This window comes from Aphis gossypii, unplaced genomic scaffold, assembly GCF_020184175.1.
Source record: "Aphis gossypii isolate Hap1 unplaced genomic scaffold, ASM2018417v2 Contig01092, whole genome shotgun sequence".
NCBI classification, from domain to species: Eukaryota; Metazoa; Arthropoda; class Insecta; order Hemiptera; family Aphididae; genus Aphis; species Aphis gossypii.
Genome location: NW_026083453.1, coordinates 1 through 21,657, shown reverse-complemented (window position 1 = coordinate 21,657; position 21,657 = coordinate 1). Strand labels below are relative to the sequence as shown.

The window sequence follows — 21,657 nt, the reverse complement described above, 5'->3', positions numbered from 1 at the left end:
GAATAATACATATTTGAGGTTATATATGCAAGGAATCATTGAAAATCTAGAAAAATATTGAATTTTACGAAGATTAATGGTAATAATACATATTTGAGGTTATAAATTCAAGGAATCTTGGAATAGTCTAGAAAATAATGGAATTATGGTGATATTTTTGGATATAATAACATATTTGAGGTATAAATGCAAGGAATCATTGAAAATCCTGAAAATAACGGAATTAATGGTGATGTTTTTGGATATAATACAATATTTGAGGTTATAAATTCAGGAATCTTGGATAATTTCAGAAAAAAATGGAATAAATGGTAAATTTTTTTGAATATAATACATATTTAATGTTATGAATGCAAGGAATCTTTAAAAAATCTAAAAAAATATTGAATTTTACGAAGATTCTAATGCAAATAATACATATTGGGTTTAAATGCAAGGAATCATTGAAAAATTTCAGAAAATAATGGATTAAGTGGTGATATTTTTTATATAATACATATTTAATGTTATGAATGCAAGGAATCTTTGAAAAATCTAGAAAAATATTGAATTTTACGAAGGTTCTAATGCAAATAATACATATTTGAGGTTATAAATGCAAGGAATCATTGAAAAATTCCAGAAAATAATGGATTAAGTGGTGATATTTTTGGATATAATACATATTTAAGGTTATGAATTCAAGGAATCTTGGATTATTTCAGAAAAAAATGGAATAAATGGTAAATTTTTTGGATATAATACATATTTAAGGTTACGAATGCAAGGAATCTTGGAAAAATCCAGAGAAAAATGGAATAAATGGTGAATTCTTTGGATATAATACATATTTAATGTTATGAATGCAAGGAATCTTTGAAAAATCTAGAAAAATATTGAATTTTACGAAGATTCTAATGCAAATAATACATATTTGAGGTTATAAATGCAAGGAATCATTGAAAAATCTAGAAAAATATTGAATTTTACGAAGATTCTTAAGGAAATAATACATATTTGAGGTTATATATGCAAGGAATCATTGAAAAATCTAGAAAAATATTGAATTTTAAGAAATTATAATAGTAATAATACTATTTGAGGGTATAAATTCAAGGAATCTTGAATAGTCCAGAAAATAATGGAATTATGGTGATATTTTTGGATATAAACATATTTGAGTTATAAATGCAAGGAATCATTGAAAATCCTGAAAATAATGGAATTAATGGTGATGTTTTTGGATATAATACATATTTAATGTTATGAATGCAAGGAATCTTTGAAAAATCTAAAAAAATATAGAATTTTACGAGGATTATAATGGAAATAATACATATTTGAGGTTATGTATGCAAGGAATCTTAGAAAAATCCAGTAAAGAATGGAATGAATCTTGATTATATTGGATATAAACTTATTTTTAGGTGATAAATGTAAGGAGTCATTGAAAAATCTAGAAAAATCTTGAATTTTACGAAGATTATACTGGAAAGAATACATATTTGAATTTATAATTCAAGGATTCTTGAAAATTCCAGAAAATAATGGAATTAATGGTGATATATTTGGATATAATACACTTTGAGATTATACATTCAAGGAATTATGGTGATATTTTTAGATATAATACATATTTAATGTTATGAATGCAAGGAATCTTTGAAAAATCTAAAAAAATATAGAATTTTACGAGGATTATAATGGAAATAATACATATTTGAGGTTATGTATGCAAGGAATCTTAGAAAAATCCAGTAAAGAATGGAATGAATCTTGATTATATTGGATATAATACTTATTTTAGGTGATAAATGTAAGGAGTCATTGAAAAATCTAGAAAAATCTTGAATTTTACGAAGATTATACTGGAAAGAATACATATTTGAATTTATAAATTCAAGGATTCTTGGAAAATTCCAGAAAATAATGGAATTAATGGTGATATATTTGGATATAATACAAATTTGAGATTATACATTCAAGGAATTATGGTGATATTTTTAGATATAATACATATTTAATGTTATGAATGCAAGGAATCTTTGAAAAATCTAAAAAAATATAGAATTTTACGAAGATTATACTGGAAATAATACATATTTGAGGTTATAAATGCAAGGAATCAATGAAAAATCCTGAAAATAATGGAGTTAATGGTGATGTTTTTGGATATAATACATATTTGAGGTTATAAATGCAAGGAATCATTGAAAAATTCCAGAAAATAATGGATTAAGTTGTGATATTTTTGGATATAATACATATTTAAGGATATAAATTCAAGGAATCTTGGAAAAGTCCAGGAAAAAATGGAATGAATCTTGATTATATTGGATATAATACTTATTTTAGGTGATAAAAGTAAGGAATCTTTGAAAAGTTTAAAAAAATATTGAATTTTACGAAGATTATAATGGTAATAATACATATTTGAGGTTATAAATTCAAGGAATCTTGGAATAGTCCAGAAAATAATGGAATTAATGGTGATATTTTTGGATATAATACATATTTGAGGTTATAAATGCAAGGAATCATTGAAAAATCCCGAAAAAAACGGAATTAATGGTGATGTTTTTGGATATAATACATATTTGAGGTTATAAATGCAAGGAATCATTGAAAAATTCCAGAAAATAATGGATTAAGTTGTGATATTTTTGGATATAATACATATTTAAGGATATAAATTCAAGGAATCTTGGAAAAGTCCAGGAAAAAATGGAATGAATCTTGATTATATTGGATATAATACTTATTTTAGGTGATAAAAGTAAGGAATCTTTGAAAAGTTTAAAAAAATATTGAATTTTACGAAGATTCTAATGGAAATAATACATATTTGAGGTTATAAATGCAAGGAATCAATGAAAAATCTAGAAAAATATTGATTTTACAAAGATTCTAATGGAAATAATACATATTTGAGGTTATATATGCAAGGAATCATTGAAAAATCTAGAAAAATATTGAATTTTACGAAGATTATATGAATAATACATATTTGAGGTTATAAATTCAAGGAATCTTGGAATAGTCCAGAAAATAATGGAATTAATGGTGATATTTTTGGATATAATACATATTTGAGGTTATAAATGCAAGGAATCATTGAAAAATCCCGAAAATAACGGAATTAATGGTGATGTTTTTGGATATAATACATATTTGAGGTTATAAATTCAAGGAATCTTGGATAATTTCAGAAAAAAATGGAATAAGTGGTAAATTTTTTTGAATATAATACATATTTAATGTTATGAATGCAAGGAATCTTTAAAAAATCTAAAAAAATATTGAATTTTACGAAGATTCTAATGCAAATAATACATATTTGATGTTATATATGCAAGGAATCTTAGAAAAGTCCAGGAAAAAATGGAATGAATCTTGATTATATTGGATATAATACTTATTTTAGTTGATAAATGTAAGGAATCATTGAAAAATTTAAAAAAATATTGAATTTTACGAAGAAGATTCTATGCAAATAATACATATTTGAGGTTACAAATGCAAGGAATCATTGAAAAATTTCAGAAAATAATGGTTTTAAGTGGTGATATTTTATATAATACATATTTAAGGATATAAATTCAAGGAATCTTGGAAAAATCTAGAAAAATATTGAATTTTACGAAGATTATAATGGTAATAATACATATTTGAGGTTATAAATCAAGGAATCTTGGAATAGTCCAGAAAATAATGAATTTAATGGTGATATTTTTGGATATAATACATATTTGAGGTTATGAATGCAAGGATCTTTGAAAAATCTAAAATAATATTGAATTTACGAGGATTATAATGGAAATAATACATATTTGAGGTTATATATGCAAGGAATCTTAGAAAAATCCAGTAAAGAATGGAATGAATCTTGATTATATTGGATATAATACTTATTTTAGGTGATAAATGTAAGGAGTCATTGAAAAATCTAGAAAATCTTGAATTTTACGAAGATTATACTGGAAAGAATACATATTTGAATTTATAAATTCAAGGATCTTGGAAAATTCCAGAAGAAAATAATAGAATAATGGTGATATATTTGGATATAATACAAATTTGAGATTATACATTCAAGGAATTATGGTGATATTTTTAGATATAATACAAATTTAAGGTTATTGAATTCAAGGAATCTGGATTATTTCAGAAAAAAATGGAATAAATGGTAAATTCTTTGGATATAATACATATTTAAGGTTACGATGCAAGGAATCTTGGAAAAATCCAGAGAAAAATGGAATAAATGGTGAATTCTTTGGATATATATACATATTTAATGTTATGAATGCAAGGAATCTTTGAAAATCTGAAAAAAATATTGAATTTTATGAAGATTCTAATGCAAAAATACATATTTGAGGTTATAAATGCAAGGAATCATTGAAAAATCTAGAAAAATATTGAATTTTACGAAGATTCTAATGGAAATATACATATTTGAGGTTATATATGCAAGGAATCATTGAAAAATCTAGAAAAATATTGAATTTTACGAAGATTTAATGGTAATAATACATATTTGAGGTTAAAATTCAAGGAATCTTGGAATAGTCCAGAAAATAATGGAATAATGGTGATATTTTGGATATAATACATATTTGAGGTTATAAATGCAAGGAATCATTGAAAAATCCTGAAAATAATAATTATTGGTGATGTTTTTTGGATATAATACATATTTGAGGTTATAATTCAAGGAATCTTGGATAATTTCAGAAAAAAATGGAATAAATGGTAAATTTTTTTGGATATAATACATATTTAATGTTATGAATGCAAGGAATCTTTGAAAATCTCTAAAAAAATATAGAATTTTACGAGGATTATAATGGAATAATACATATTTGAGGTTATATATGCAAGGAATCTTAGAAAAATCCAGTAAAGAATGGAATGAATCTTGATTATATTGGATATAATACTTATTTTGGTGATAAAATGTAAGGAGTCATTGAAAAATCTAGAAAAATCTTGAATTTTACGAAGATTATACTGGAAAGAATACATATTTGAATTTTAAATTCAAGGATTCTTGGAAAATTCCAGAAAATAATGGAATTAATGGTGATATATTTGGATATAATACAAATTTGAGATTATACATTCAAGGAATTATGGTGATATTTTTAGATATAATACATATTTAAGGTATATGAATTCAAGGAATCTTGGATTATTTCAGAAAAAATGGAATAAATGGTAAATTTTTTTGGATATATACATATTTAAGGTTACGAATGCAAGGAATCTTGGAAAAATCCAGAGAAAAATGGAATAAATGGTGAATTCTTTGGATATAATACATATTTAATGTTATGAATGCAAGGAATCTTTAAAAAATCTAGAAAAATATTGAATTTTACGAAGATTCTAATGCATATAATACATATTTGAGGTTATAAATGCAAGAAATCATTGAAAAATCCTGAAAATAATGGAATTAATGGTGATGTTTTGGATATAATACATATTTGAGGTTATAAATTCAAGGAATCTTGGATAATTTCAGAAAAAAATGGAATAAATGGTAAATTTTTTTCGGTATAATACATATTTAATGTTATGAATGCAAGGAATCTTTGAAAAATCTAGAAAAATATTGAATTTTACGAAGGTTCTAATGCAAATAATACATATTTGAGGTTATAAATGCAAGGAATCATTGAAAAATTCCAGAAAATAATGGATTAAGTTGTGATATTTTTGGATATAATACAATTTAAGGATATAAATTAAGGAATCTTGGAAAAGTCCAGGAAAAAATTTAATGAATCTTGATTATATTGGATATAATACTTATTTTAGGTGATAAAAGTAAGGAATCTTTGAAAAGTTTAAAAAAATATTGAATTTTACGAAGATTCTAATGGAAATAATACATATTTGAGGTTATAAATGCAAGGAATCAATGAAAAATCTAGAAAAATATTGAATTTTACAAAGATTCTAATGGGAATAATACATATTTGAGGTTATATATGCAAGGAATCATTTGAAAATCTAGAAAAATTGAATTTTACGAAGTATTATAATGGTAATAATACATATTGAGGTTATAAATTCAAGGAATCTTGAAATCTAGAAAAATGGAATTAATGGTGATATTTTTGGATATAATACATATTTGAGGTTATAAATGCAAGGATCATTGAAAAATCCTGAAAATAACGGAATTAATGGTGATGTTTTTGGATATAATACATATTTGAGGTTATAAATGCAAGGAATCATTGAAAAATTCCAGAAAATAATGGATTAAGTGGTGATATTTTTGGATATAATACATATTTAAGGATATAAATTCAAGGAATCTTGGAAAAGTCCAGGAAAAAATGGAATGAATCTTGATTATATTGGATACAATACTTATTTTAGGTGATAAATGTAAGGAATCATTGAAATTTAAAAAAAATAGAATTTTACGAAGATTCTAATGGAAATAATACATATTTGAGGTTATATCATGCAAGGAATCTTAGAAAAATCCAGTAAAGAATGGATGAATCTTGATTATATTGGTATAATACTTATTTTAGGTGATAAATGTGTGGTTTATGGTAATAAATAATCACTCACAATTTATAAAATATTAAGCACTATATTACTGTGATATGTATGTACAAGAATGAAATATAACAAACAAATACCAATTACGCGTACAATATTACTGCGAACTGAACAACACGGTAAGTCGCGATACGTAGTCACTGACGGAATGAAAATTGAGCATCTGATCAGCTGGTATTTATAGGCTCCGCTTTGTTCTAGAACATCCCCGAGTATACTCTAGCGAGACCATCGTGGAATATTCTAGAACATGGGTTTTTCCTATTGTACGCTGTCGACATCGTAAATAATTTGGGCGGCTCGTTGTGTATTGTTCACGTCGCCACATCACCCCCCTACCAGTGATGGAGTCAGCAGGAACTTATTTGAAGACGTTCGGGAAATGGACTCTTCTACCGGAACGCGTTTTCCTGTCTTTTGTTTCTGGTGTCGGTTCTTCTGTTTTTGGTTCCTTATTTGCGATAGATTCGGGTGTGGCATGTTTCATGTTTCTGGAGCTAACCTCCTCGTGTATGTCATCAGCAATTATGTAGGCTGGTTTCAGTCTATCAATAGTCACTGTTATCTTTTTCCCTTTCACGTCAATGCAGAAGGTTTTCCGATTGCGACTTACAACTGGGTATGGGCCGTCGTACGGCATTTGTAGACAGTTTTTCGGTCCATCATGACGAATAAACACTTGTTTGGAGGTGGCGAGGTCCTTAAATATGAAATTTTTCTTTTCTCCGTGGCAGGTTCCATTTACCGGTTGTATCTGGCGAATCTGGTGTCGAAGATCCTTGATGAACTCTGCTGCTGTTCTCAAACTTAGCGTCATCTGATCTTGTTGAGAGAAATTCACCAGGTAGACGAAGTGGTTCTCCGAATACAAGTTCTGCGGATGTGGACTTCAGATCCTCGCGCAAGCTGCTCGTATGCCTAATAAGACTGTTGGGAGTATTTCAGTCCACCGTTTGTTCTGGTGACATTTGATAGCGGCCTTAAGCTGTCGATGGCTTCGTTCTACCATACCGTTTGCTGAAGGGTGGTAGGCCGTAGTCCTAAGGTGATTTGTACCAGTCAAATATCCTAGATACTTGAAAAGGTTTGATTCGAATTGTCTCCCTTGATCAGTCGTTATAATAAGAGGTGTACCAAATCTTGAAATCCAATGTGTATAAAATGCTCGGGCGACAGTCTCTGCTTCTTGGTTCTCCAAGGTATCACTTCCGGCCATCGAGTAAATCTATCGATACACGTAAGGCAGTAGCGGAATCCTTCTGAATATGGCATAATGATGAGTCTAAATGTACATGTTCGAATCTTTGTGATGGTTGAGGAAATGAACCAAGTGGTGCTGAAACATGACGTGTTATTTTAGCTCGTTGACACTCGATGCATGCTCGGGCCCATTGTTTACAGTCCTTGTTGATAGAAGGCCATACAAACCGTTGTGTTACCAATTGGGTAGTGGCTTTTATGCCTGGATGTGAAAGACGATGGACAGTATTAAAAGCAGCACGTCGAAAAGATTTTGTAATAAAAGGTCGGGCGGTTGGTGTCATGGTGTCGCAAAACACAGGAACATCCATGCCGGGCATTTGAATTTGCTTAAGCTGTAGTCCAGTGTCACTCCGTAAATACGTTTTTAATTCGTCGTCTTCTTGTTGAGATTTAGCCAGGGCAGTATAATCCAGTGTATCCGAAAGAACTTCCACTCGAGAGAGAGCGTCGGCCACGATGTTCTGTTTACCTGGCACATATCTTATGTCTGTAGTAAACTGTGAGATATAATCTAGGTGACGAAATTGGCGTGGTGAGCACTTTTCAAGTTTCTGCTGAAAGGCGAAAGTGATGGGTTTGTGGTCAGTGAAAATGGTAAAATTGCGAGTTTCTACCATGTGTCGAAAATGTTTGACAGCAAGATAGATAGCAAGGAGTTCACGATCGTAGGCTCCGTATTTAGATTCAGTTACTGAAAGTTTTTTTGAAAAGAATGCGAGAGGCTGCCATCCCTTGTTGACGAATTGTTGGAGAGTCGCGCCCACTGCGGTGTCAGAAGCATCACTTACAATGGCCAATGGTGCATTGTCGCGAGGATGAGCAAGTAACGTGGCTGAGGCAAGTTTTTCTTTACAATTTTCGAAAGCAGCAGTAGCTTCAGGTGTCCAGTTGATAGGAGTTTTGCCTTTGAGATTGGGAACCAGTAAGACGTTCAATGGTGCTTGTGCTTCTGAAGCTCCGGGTATAAAACGTCGATAGAAGTTTATCATACCCAGGAACTGTCGTAACCCTTTTGCTGATGTCGGTTTCTTGTATTTCAAGATGTCGTCGATTCTGTCAGGTAAAGGACGTGTGCCATCTGTGGAAATAAGGTAACCTAGGAATTTGACTTCTTTTTGTCCGAAAACGCACTTGGAAGGTTGATTACTAGAGAGTATTCACGTAACCGATTGAAAATGATCTGTAAGTGCTTGATATGTTCTTCTTCAGAAGTAGAAGCTACCAGTATATCATCGATATAACTGAAACAAAACTCAAGTCCACGGAGTACTTCGTCAATAAAACGTTGGAACGTCTGAGCTGCGTTTCTGAGTCCGAAAGACATAAAAGGAAACTCGAAAAGTCCAAATGGTGTTATTATGGCCGTTTTATTGATATCTTCCTCTGCTACAGGAATTTGATTATAGGCTCTTACCAGATCGATTGTTGAGAAAATGTTTTTTCCGTGAAGGAAGTGTGTGAAATCCTGGATGTGACGAACTGGGTAGCGGTCTGGGATAGTTCGAGTATTAAGTGCACGATAATCTCCACAGAGTCGCCATGCGTCCGTAGTGTTCTTTGAAACCAGGTGGAGTGGTGAAGACCAAGGGCTTTTAGAAGGTCGAGCTATACCCAAATTTAGCATAGTCTCAAACTCCTTTTTGGCTCCCTTGAGTTTGTCAGGGGCTAGACGCCTTGGTTTACACGCGACGGAGATCCTGGTGTCGTCTGGATGTAATGTTTGGTGTTGTGTTTGATGTCCTTGATTACTCCAACAGGTCGGGTTATCTCAGGATACTCCTGTAATAAGTCATGGTACCTTGTCGTTCCGACAACTGTTTTGATGGATTGTATGTCGCATTTCGCAGCTTGACCCTGTACAGTGAGTTGCGTGAGACCGTCCAAGAGACGTTGATTACGTATATCTACCAGAAGATTATAATGGTTTAAAAAATCCACACCAATGATAGGCTTGATACATCCGCGACCACAAATCTCCAAGTGAAAACTCGACGAAGTCCGAAATCAAGAGCAAGTGTAATAGTTCCGTACGTAGCAATGGTCGTCCCGTTGGCTGCTGATAGGGAGTAGTCCGATTTATCTCGTTGACCTTGAACCACACTGCGTGGGTATACACATAAATCGGCTCCAGTGTCAATAAGAAATTGTATTCGTGAGACACGATCGGTTAGAAATAGGCGGCGTGGAAATGGCATTGGCTCACTGGCCGCCATCAGTGATTGCCTTTCTAGTTTTCCGACTTATATGTACATGGCTTTACACATTTCTGGGGTTCCAAAACGCCAGTGATACCAACAACATTCCATTGACACCGTGTGAATTACGACTTCGTGATCGAGATCTTGAACGATGGGCACTAGGATCGGGGCTTCGCCCACGTGCAGGACGGGTGTTGATCTCAGCGATTTCTTTTCTCAGCGCCGTGATTTCCTGATTAATCCCTAGCGCTAGCTGTGAAAGCTTAAGATTTAACGTAGCTTCCAGAGTATTACTCACTTGATTCCGCGATCTGAGGTAGCATAGGACCAGACGCGTCTGCATATTATCTGCGTGTGCTGCGAGGTCCTCGAGTTTGCAGTCCTTGACGATCGCCAGCGCTACCTGAATACTTTTCGGTAGTCGGCCCATCCACAGCGTTTTTAACAGTGTTTCAGGAATGGAGGTGTCAGCTAGGCTTTGAAGATGGCGTAAAAATTGCGATGGTTTTCTATCACCCATTTCGACCCGTTCCAATAGTTGGCGAGTTTTTTCTTCTTGGGATGCGCTGAGACGTTTGACCAATTCTTGTTTAATTTTTACGTACCTGTTTTCCGATGGTGGTGCCATTATGATATCTTTCACTTCAACCGCATATTTGGGTGGTAATGCGCCGACAACATACCCAAATTTCGTACTGTCGATCTTGATACCTGCGCTGGCAAAACTTCCCTCGACCATGGCGAACCAAAGTTCAGGATCCGACGAAATGAACTCGGGAATTTTCACCGCGACTCTGGCTACTGACGATTCATTGTTTTCCATCACGTCGAGGTCACCAATTTGTGGTTTATGGTAATAAATAATCACTCACAATTTATAAAATATTAAGCACTATATTACTGTGATATGTATGTACAAGAATGAAATATAACAAACAAATACCAATTACGCGTACAATATTACTGCGAACTGAACAACACGGTAAGTCGCGATACGTAGTCACTGACGGAATGAAAATTGAGCATCTGATCAGCTGGTATTTATAGGCTCCGCTTTGTTCTAGAACATCCCCGAGTATACTCTAGCGAGACCATCGTGGAATATTCTAGAACATGGGTTTTTCCTATTGTACGCTGTCGACATCGTAAATAATTTGGGCGGCTCGTTGTGTATTGTTCACGTCGCCACAAATGTAGGGAGTATGAAAAATCTATAAAAATCTGAATTTTACGAAGATTATACTGAAATAATACATATGTGAATTTATTAAATTCAAGGATTCTTGGAAAAAAATTCAAGAAACTAATGGAAATTAATGGTTGAATATTTTTGGATTATAATAATATTGAGGTTATAAATGCAAGGAATCATTGAAAAATCCTGAAAATAATGGAATTAATGGTGATGTTTTGGATATAATACATATTTGAGGTTATAAATTCAAGGAATATTGGATAATTTCAGAAAAAAATGGAATAAATGGTAAATTTTTTTGGGTATAATACATATAGAATGTTATGAATGCAAGGAATCTTTGAAAAATCTAGAAAAATATTGAATTTTACGAAGGTTCTAATGCAAATAATACATATTTGAGGTTATAAATGCAAGGAATCATTGAAAAATTCCAGAAAATAATGGATTAAGTTGTGATATTTTTGGATATAATACATATTAAAGGATATAAATTCAAGGAATCTGGAAAAGTCCAGGAAAAAATGGAATGAATCTTGATTATATTGGATATAATACTTATTTTAGGTGATAAAAGAAAGGAATCTTTGAAAAATTTAAAAAAATATTGAATTTTACGAAGATTTAATGGAAATATACATATTTGAGGTTATAAATGCAAGGAATCAATGAAAAATCTAGAAAAATATTGAATTTTACAAAGATTCTAATGGATTATAATACATATTTGAGGTTATATATGCAAGGAATCATTGAAAAAACTAGAAAAATATTGAATTTTACGAAGATTATACTGGAAATAATACATATTTGAGGTTATATATGCAAGGAATCATTGAAAAAACTAGAAAAATATTGAATTTTACGAAGATTATAATGGTAATAATACATATTTGAGGTTATAAATTCAAGGAATCTTGGATAATTTCAGAAAGAAAAAATGGAATAAATGGTAAATTTTTTTGATATAATACATATTTAATGTTATATGCAAGGAATCTTTGAAAAATCTAAAAAAAAATATTGAATTTTACGAAAATTCTAATGCAAATAATACATATTTGAGGTTAATATGAAGGAATCTTAGAAAAGTCCAGAAAAAAATGGAATGAATCTTGATTATATTGAATATATACTTATTTTAGTTGAAATAAATGTAAGGAATCATTGAAAAATTTAAAAAAATATTGAATTTTACGAAGATTCTAATGGAAATAATACATATTTGAGGTTATATATGCAAGGAATCTTAGAAAAATCCAGTAAAGAATGGAATGAATCTTGATTATATGGATATAATACTTATTTTAGGTGATTATAAATGTAAGGAGTCATTGAAAAATCTAGAAAAATCTTGAATCTTAAAATACGAATATGGAAATAATACATATTTGAATTTATAAATTCAAGGATTCTTGGAAAATTCAGAAAATAATGGAATAATGGTGGTGATATTTTTGGATATAATACATATTTGAGGTTATAAATGCAAGGAGGAATCATTGAAAAATCCTGAAAATAATGGAATTAATGGTGAGTTGTTTGGATATAATACATATTTGAGGTTATAAATTCAAGGAATATTGGATAATTTCAGAAAAAAATGGAAAACTAAATGGTAAATTTTTTGGGTATAATACATATAGAATGTTATGATGCAAGGAATCTTTGAAAAACTTAGAAAAATATTGAATTTTACGAAGGTTCTAATGCAAATAATACATATTTGAGGTTATAAATGCAAGGAATCATTGAAAAATTCCAGAAAATAATGGATTAAGTTGTGATATTTTTGGATATAATACATATTAAAAAGCCCAGGAAAAAATGGAATGAATCTTGATTATATTGGATATAATACTTATTTTAGGTGATAAAAGAAAGGAATCTTTGAAAAATTTAAAAAAATATTGAATTTTACGAAGATTCTAATGGAAATAATACATATTTGAGGTTATAAATGCAAGGAATCAATGAAAAATCTAGAAAAATATTGAATTTTACAAAGATTCTAATGGATATAATACATATTTGAGGTTATATATGCAAGGAATCATTGAAAAAACTAGAAAAATATTGAATTTTACGAAGATTATAATGGTAATAATACATATTTGAGGTTATAAATGCAAGGAATCATTGAAAAATCCTGAAAATAACGGAATTAATGGTGATCTTTTTGGATATAATACATATTTGAGGTTATAAATTCAAGGAATCTTGGATAATTTCAGAAAAAAATGGAATAAATGGTAAATTTTTTTGGATATAATACATATTTAATGTTATGAATGCAAGGAATCTTTGAGAAATCTAAAAAAATATTGAATTTTACGAAAATTCTAATGCAAATAATACATATTTGAGGTTATATATGCAAGGAATCTTAGAAAAGTCCAGGAAAAAATGGAATGAATCTTGATTATATTGGATATAATACTTATTTTAGGTGATAAAAGGAAGGAATCTTTGAAAAATTTAAAAAAATATTGAATTTTACGAAGATTCTAATGGAAATAATACATATTTGAGGTTATAAATGCAAGGAATCAATGAAAAATCTAGAAAAATATTGAATTTTACAAAGATTCAAATGGAAATAATACATATTTGAGGTTATATATGCAAGGAATCATTGAAAAATCCTGAAAATAACGGAATTAATGGTGATGTTTTTGGATATAATACATATTTGAGGTTATAAATTCAAGGATTCTTGGAAAATTCCAGAAAATAATGGAATTAATGGTGATATATTTGGATATAATACAAATTTGAGATTATACATTCAAGGAATTATGGTGATGTTTTTGGATATAATACATATTTGAGGTTATAAATTCAAGGAATCTTGGATAATTTCAGAAAAAAATGGAATAAATGGTAAATTTTTTTGGATATAATACATATTTAATGTTATGAATGCAAGGAATCTTTGAAAAATCTAAAAAAATATTGAATTTTACGAAGATTCTAATGCAAATAATACATATTTGAGGTTATAAATGCAAGGAATCATTGAAAAATTCCAGAAAATAATGGATTAGGTCGTGATATTTTTGGATATAATACATATTTAATGTTATGAATGCAAGGAATCTTTGGAAAATCTAGAAAAATATTGAATTTTACGAAGATTCTAATGCAAATAATACATATTTGAAGTTATAAATGCAAGGAATCATTGAAAAATTCCAGAAAATAATGGATTAAGTGGTGATATTTTTGGATATAATACATATTTAAGGATATAAATTCAAGGAATCTTGGAAAAGTCCAGGAAAAAATGGAATGAATCTTGATTATATTGGATATAATACTTATTTTAGGTGATAAATGTAAGGAATCATTGAAAAATTTAAAAAAATATTGAATTTTACGAAGATTCTAATGGAAATATTACATATTTGAAGTTAAATTCAAGGAATCTTGGAATATTCCAGAAAATAATGGAATAATTGGTGATATTTTTGGATATAATACATATTTGAGGTTATATATGCAAGGAATCATTGAAAAATTCCAGAAAATAATGGAATAAGTGGTGATATTTTTGGATATAATACATATTTAAGGATATAAATTCAGGGAATCTTGGATAATTTCAGAAAAAAATGGAATAAATGGTGAATTTTGGATATAATACATATTTAATGTTATGAATGCAAGAATCTTTGAAAAATCTAGAAAAATATTGAATTTTACGAAGATTCTAATGGAAATAATACATATTTGAGGTTATAAATGCAGGAATCATTGACAAATTCCAGAAAATAATGGAATAAGTGGTGATATTTTTGGATATAATACATATTTGAGGTTATAAATTCAAGGAATCTTGGATAATTCAGAAAATAATGGAATTAATGGTGATAATTTGGATATAATACAAATTTGAGATTATACATTCAAGGAATTATGGTGATATTTTTGGATATAATACATATTTAAGGTTATGAATTTAAGGAATCTTGGATAATTTCAGAAAAAAATGGAATAAATGGTAAATTTTTTGGATATAATTCATATTTAAGGTTACGAATGCAAGGAATCTTGGAAAAATCCAGAGAAAAATGGAATAAATGGTGAATTCTTTGGATATAATACATATTTAAGGTTATGAATGCAAGGAATCTTGGAATAATCTAGAAAAATATTGAATTTTACGAGGATTATAATGGAAATATTACATATTTGAGGTTATAAATGCAAGGAATCATTGAAAAATTCCAGAAAATAATGGAATTAGTGGTGATATTTTTTGATATAATACATATTTAAGGATATAAATTCAAGGAATCTTGGAAAAGTCCAGGAAAAAATGGAATGAATCTTGATTATATTGGATATAATACATATTTAATGTTATGAATGCAAGGAATTTTTGAAAAATCTAGAAAAATATTGAATTTTACGAAGATTCTAATGCAAATAATACATATTTGAGATAATAAATGCAAGGAATCATTGAAAAATCTAGAAAAATATTGAATTTTACGAAGATTCTAATGGAAATAATACATATTTGAGGTTATATATGCAAGGAACCTTAGAAAAGTCCAGAAAAAAATGGAATGAATCTTGATTATATTGAATATAATACTTATTTTAGTTGATAAATGTAAGGAATCATTGAAAAATTTAAAAAAATATTGAATTTTACGAAGATTCTAATGGAAATAATACATATTTGAGGTTATATATGCAAGGAATCTTAGAAAAATCCAGTAAAGAATGGAATGAATCTTGATTATATTGGATATAATACTTATTTTAGGTGATAAATGTAAGGAGTCATTGAAAAATCTAGAAAAATCTTGAATTTTACGAAGATTATACTGGAAATAATACATATTTGAATTTATAAATTCAAGGATTCTTGGAAAATTCCAGAAAATAATGGAATTAATGGTGATATTTTTGGATATAATACATATTTGAGGTTATAAATGCAAGGAATCAATGAAAAATCCTGAAAATAACGGAATTAATGGTGATGTTTTTGGATATAATACATATTTGAGGTTATAAATTCAAGGAATCTTGGATAATTTCAGAAAAAAATGGAATAAATGGTAAATTTTTTTGGATATAATACATATTTAATGTTATGAATGCAAGGAATCTTTGAGAAATCTAAAAAAAATTTAATTTTACGAAAATTCTAATGCAAATATACATATTTGAGGTTATATATGCAAGGAATCTTAGAAAAAAACCAGGAAAAAATGAATGAATCTTGATTATATTGGCTAATAATACTTATTTTAGTGATAAAAGGAAGAATCTTTGAAAAATTTAAAAAAATATTGAATTTTACGAAGATTCTAATGGAAATAATACATATTTGAGGTTATAAATGCAAGGAATCAATGAAAAATCTAGAAAAATATTGAATTTTACAAAGATTCAAATGGAAATAATACATATTTGAGGTTATATATGCAAGGAATCATTGAAAAATCTAGAAAAATATTGAATTTTACAAAGATTCTAATGGATATAATACATATTTGAGGTTATATATGCAAGGAATCATTGAAAAAACTAGAAAAATATTGAATTTTACGAAGATTATAATGGTAATAATACATATTTGAGGTTATAAATGCAAGGAATCATTGAAAAATCCTGAAAATAACGGAATTAATGGTGATGTTTTTGGATATAATACATATTTGAGGTTATAAATTCAAGGAATCTTGGATAATTTCAGAAAAAAATGGAATAAATGGTAAATTTTTTTGGATATAATACATATTTAATATTATGAATGCAAGGAATCTTTGAAAAATCTAAAAAAATATTGAATTTTACGAAGATTATAATGGAAATAATACATATTTGAGGTTATAAATGCAAGGATCATGAAAAATTCCAGAAAATAATGGATTAAGTGGTTTTATTTTTGGATATAATACATATTTAATGTTATGAATGCAAGGAATCTTTGAAAAATCTAAGAAAAATATTGATTTTACGAAGGTTCTAATGCAAATATACATATTTGAGTTATAAATGCAAGGAATCATGAAAAATTCCAGAAAATAATGGATTAAGTGTTGATATTTTTGGATATAATACATATTTAAGGATATAAATTCAAGGAATCTTGGAAAAGTCCAGGAAAAAATGGATGAATCTTGATTATATTGGATACAATACTTATATTAGGTGATAAATGTAGGAATCATTGAAAAATTAAAAAAATATTGATTTTACAGATTCTAATGGAAATAATACATATTTGAGGTTATATATTGCAAGGAATCTTAGAAAAATCCAGTAAAGAATGGAATGATCTTGATTATATTGGATATAATACTTATTTTAGGTGATAAATGTAAGGAGTCATTGAAAAATCTAGAAAAATCTTGAATTTTACGAAGATTATACTGGAAATAATACATATTTGAATTTATAAATTCAAGGATTCTTGGAAATTTCCAGAAAATAATGAATTAATGGTGATATATTTGGATATAAATACAATTTGAGATTATACATTCAAGGAATTATGTGATATATTTAGATATATACATATTTAAGGTTATGAATTCAAGGAATCTTGGATAATTTCAGAAAAAAATGGAATAAATGGTAATTTTTTGGATTAATACATATTTAAGGTTACGAATGCAAGGAATCTTGGAAAAATCCAGAGAAAAATGGAATAAATGGTGAATTCTTTGGATATAATACATATTTAAGGTTGAATGCAAGGAATCATGAAAAAACTAGAAAAATATTGAATTTTACGAAGATTATAATGGTAATAATACATATTTGAGGTTATAAATGCAAGGAATCATTGAAAATCCTGAAAATAACGGAATTAAGGTGATGTTTTTGGATATAATACATATTTGAGGTTATAAATCAAGGAATCTTGGATAATTTCAGAAAAAATGGAATAAATGGAATTTTTTGGATATAATACATATTTAATGTTATGAATGCAAGGAATCTTGAAAAATCTAAAAAAATATTGAATTTTACGAAGATTCTAATGCAAATAATACATATTAAAGGTTATAAATGCATGGAATCATTGAAAAATTCCAGAAAATAATGGATTAAGTCGTGATATTTTTGGATATAATACATATTTAAGGTTATGAATGCAAGGATCTTTGAAAAATCTAGAAAAAATTGAATTTTACGAAGGTTCTAATGCAAATAATACATATTTGAGGTAAATGCAAGGAATCATTGAAAAATTCCAGAAAATAATGGATTAAGTGGTGATATTTTTGATATAATACATATTTAAGGATATAAATTCAAGGAATCTTGGAAAAGTCCAGGAAAAAATGGAATGAATCTTGATTATATTGGATATAATACATATTTAATGTTATGAATGCAAGGAATCTTTGAAAAATCTAGAAAAATATTGAATTTTACGAAGATTCTAATGCAAATAATACATATTTGAGATTATAAATGCAAGGAATCATTGAAAAATCCTGAAAATAACGGAATTAATTGTGATGTTTTTGGATATAATACATATTTGAGGTTATAAATTCAAGGAATCTTGGATAATTTCAGAAAAAAATGGAATAAATGGTATATTTTTTTGGATATAATACATATTTAATGTTATGAATGAAGGAATCTTGAAAAATCCAAAAAAAATTGAATTTTACGAAGATTATAATGGAAATAATACATATTTGAGGTTATAAATGCAAGGAATCATTGAAAAATTCCAGAAAATAATGGATTAAGTGGTGATATTTTTGGATATAATACATATTTAATGTTATGAATGCAAGGAATCTTTGAAAAATCTAGAAAAATATTGAATTTTACGAAGGTTCTAATGCAAATAATACATATTTGAGGTTATAAATGCAAGGAATCATTGAAAAATTCCAGAAAATAATGGATTAAGTGGTGATATTTTTGGATATAATACATATTTAAGGATATAAATTCAAGGAATCTTGGAAAAGTCCAGGAAAAAATGGAATGAATCTTGATTATATTGGATATAATACTTATTTTAGGTGATAAATGTAAGGAATCATTGAAAAATTTAAAAAAATATTGAATTTTACGAAGATTCTAATGGAAATATTACATATTTGAAGTTAAATTCAAAGAATCTTGGAATATTCCAGAAAATAATGGAATTAATGGTGATATTTTTGGATATAATACATATTTGAGGTTATATATGCAAGGAATCATTGAAAAATTCCAGAAAATAATGGAATAAGTGGTGATATTTTTGGATATAATACATATTTAAGGATATTAATTCAGGGAATCATGGAAAAGTCCAGGAAAAAATGGAATGAATCTTGATTATATTGGATTTAATACTTACTTTATTTGATAAAAGTAAGGAATCTTTGAAAAATCTAGAAAAATATTGAATTTTACGAAGATTCTAATGGAAATAATACATATTTGAGGTTATAAATGCAAGGAATCATTGACAAATTCCAGAAAATAATGGAATAAGTGGTGATATTTTTGGATATAATACATATTTGAGGTTATAAATTCAAGGAATCTTGGATAATTTCAGAAAATAATGGAATTAATGGTGATATATTTGGATATAATACAAATTTGAGATTATACATTCAAGGAATTATGGTGATATTTTTGGATATAATACATATTTAAGGTTATGAATTTAAGGAATCTTGGATAATTTCAGAAAAAAATGGAATAATTGGTGATATTTTTGGATATAATACATATTTGAGGTTATATATGCAAGGAATCATTGAAAAATTCCAGAAAATAATGGAATAAGTGGTGATATTTTTGGATATAATACATATTTAAGGATATAAATTCAGGGAATCATGGAAAAGTCCAGGAAAAAATGGAATGAATCTTGATAATATTGGATTTAATACTTATTTTAGGTGATAAAAGTAAGGAATCTTTGAAAAATCTAAAAAAATATTGAATTTTACGAAGATTCTAATGGAAATAATACATATTTGGGGTTATAAATGCAAGGAATCATTGAAAAATCTAGAAAAATATTGAATTTTACGAAGATTCTAATGCAAATAATACATATTTGAGGTTATAAATGCAAGGAATCATTGACAAATTCCAGAAAATAATGGAATAAGTGGTGATATTTTTGGATATAATACATATTAGAGGTTATAAATTCAAGGAATCTTGGATAATTTCAGAAAAAAATGGAATAAATGGTGAATTTTTTGGATATAATACATATTTAATGTTATGAATGCAAGGAATCTTTGAAAAATCTAGAAAAATATTGAATTTTACGAAGATTCTAATGGAAATAATACATATTTGAGGTTATAAATGCAAGGAATCATTGACAAATTCCAGAAAATAATGGAATAAGTGGTGATATTTTTGGATATAATACATATTTGAGGTTATAAATTCAAGGAATCTTGGATAATTTCAGAAAATAATGGAATTAATGGTGATATATTTGGATATAATACAAATTTGAGATTATACATTCAAGGAATTATGGTGATATTTTGGATATAATACATATTTAAGGTTATGAATTCAAGGAATCTGGATAATTTCAGAAAAAAAATGGAATAAATAAATGGTAAATTTTTTGGATATAATACATATTTGAGGTGTAAATGCAAGGAATCATTGAAAAATTCCAGAAAATAATGGAATAAGTGGTGATATTTTTGGATATAATACATATTTAAGGTTATGAATGCAAGGAATCTTGGAATAATCTAGAAAAATATTGAATTTTACGAGGATTATAATGGAAATATTACATATTTGAGGTTATAAATGCAAGGAATCATTGAAAAATTCCAGAAAATAATGGAATTAGTGGTGATATTTTTTGATATAATACATATTTAAGGATATAAATTCAAGGAATCTTGGAAAAGTCCAGGAAAAAATGGAATGAATCTTGATTATATTGGATATAATACATATTTAATGTTATGAATGCAAGGAATCTTTGAAAAATCTAGAAAAATATTGAATTTTACGAAGATTCTAATGCAAATAATACATATTTGAGATTATAAATGCAAGGAATCATTGAAAAATCTAGAAAAATATTGAATTTTACGAAGATTCTAATGGAAATAATACATATTTGAGGTTATATATGCAAGGAATCATTGAAAAATCTAGAAAAATATTGAATTTTACGAAGATTATAATGGTAATAATACAAATTTGAGATTATACATTCAAGGAATTATGTTGATATTTTTAGATATAATACATATTTAAGGTTATGAATTCAAGGAATCTTGGATAATTTCAGAAAAAAATGGAATAAATGGTAAATTTTTTGGATATAATACATATTTAAGGTTACGAATGCAAGGAATCTTGGAAAAATCCAGAAAAAATGGAATAAATGGTGAATTCTTTGGATATAATACATATTTAAGGTTATGAATGCAAGGAATCTTGGAATAATCT

General features: G+C 27.7%; 1 protein-coding gene across 1 annotated transcript; it reads right to left on the bottom strand.

Moving 5' to 3' along the window:
* Positions 1 to 10,086: 10,086 nt before the first annotated feature.
* Positions 10,087 to 11,214, bottom strand: LOC126555777 (uncharacterized). Its single transcript, XM_050210657.1, has one exon. The coding sequence runs from the start codon at positions 10,849 to 10,851 to the stop codon at positions 10,087 to 10,089; it is 765 nt and encodes a 254-aa protein (XP_050066614.1). The 5' UTR covers positions 10,852 to 11,214.
* Between the last annotated feature and the right edge of the window lie 10,443 nt (positions 11,215 to 21,657).

What these genes read in the sequence shown, in the direction of transcription:
- LOC126555777 (XM_050210657.1), bottom strand. Translation starts at nt 10,851, where the DNA reads ATGGAAAACAATGAATCGTCAGTAGCCAGAGTCGCGGTGAAAATTCCC.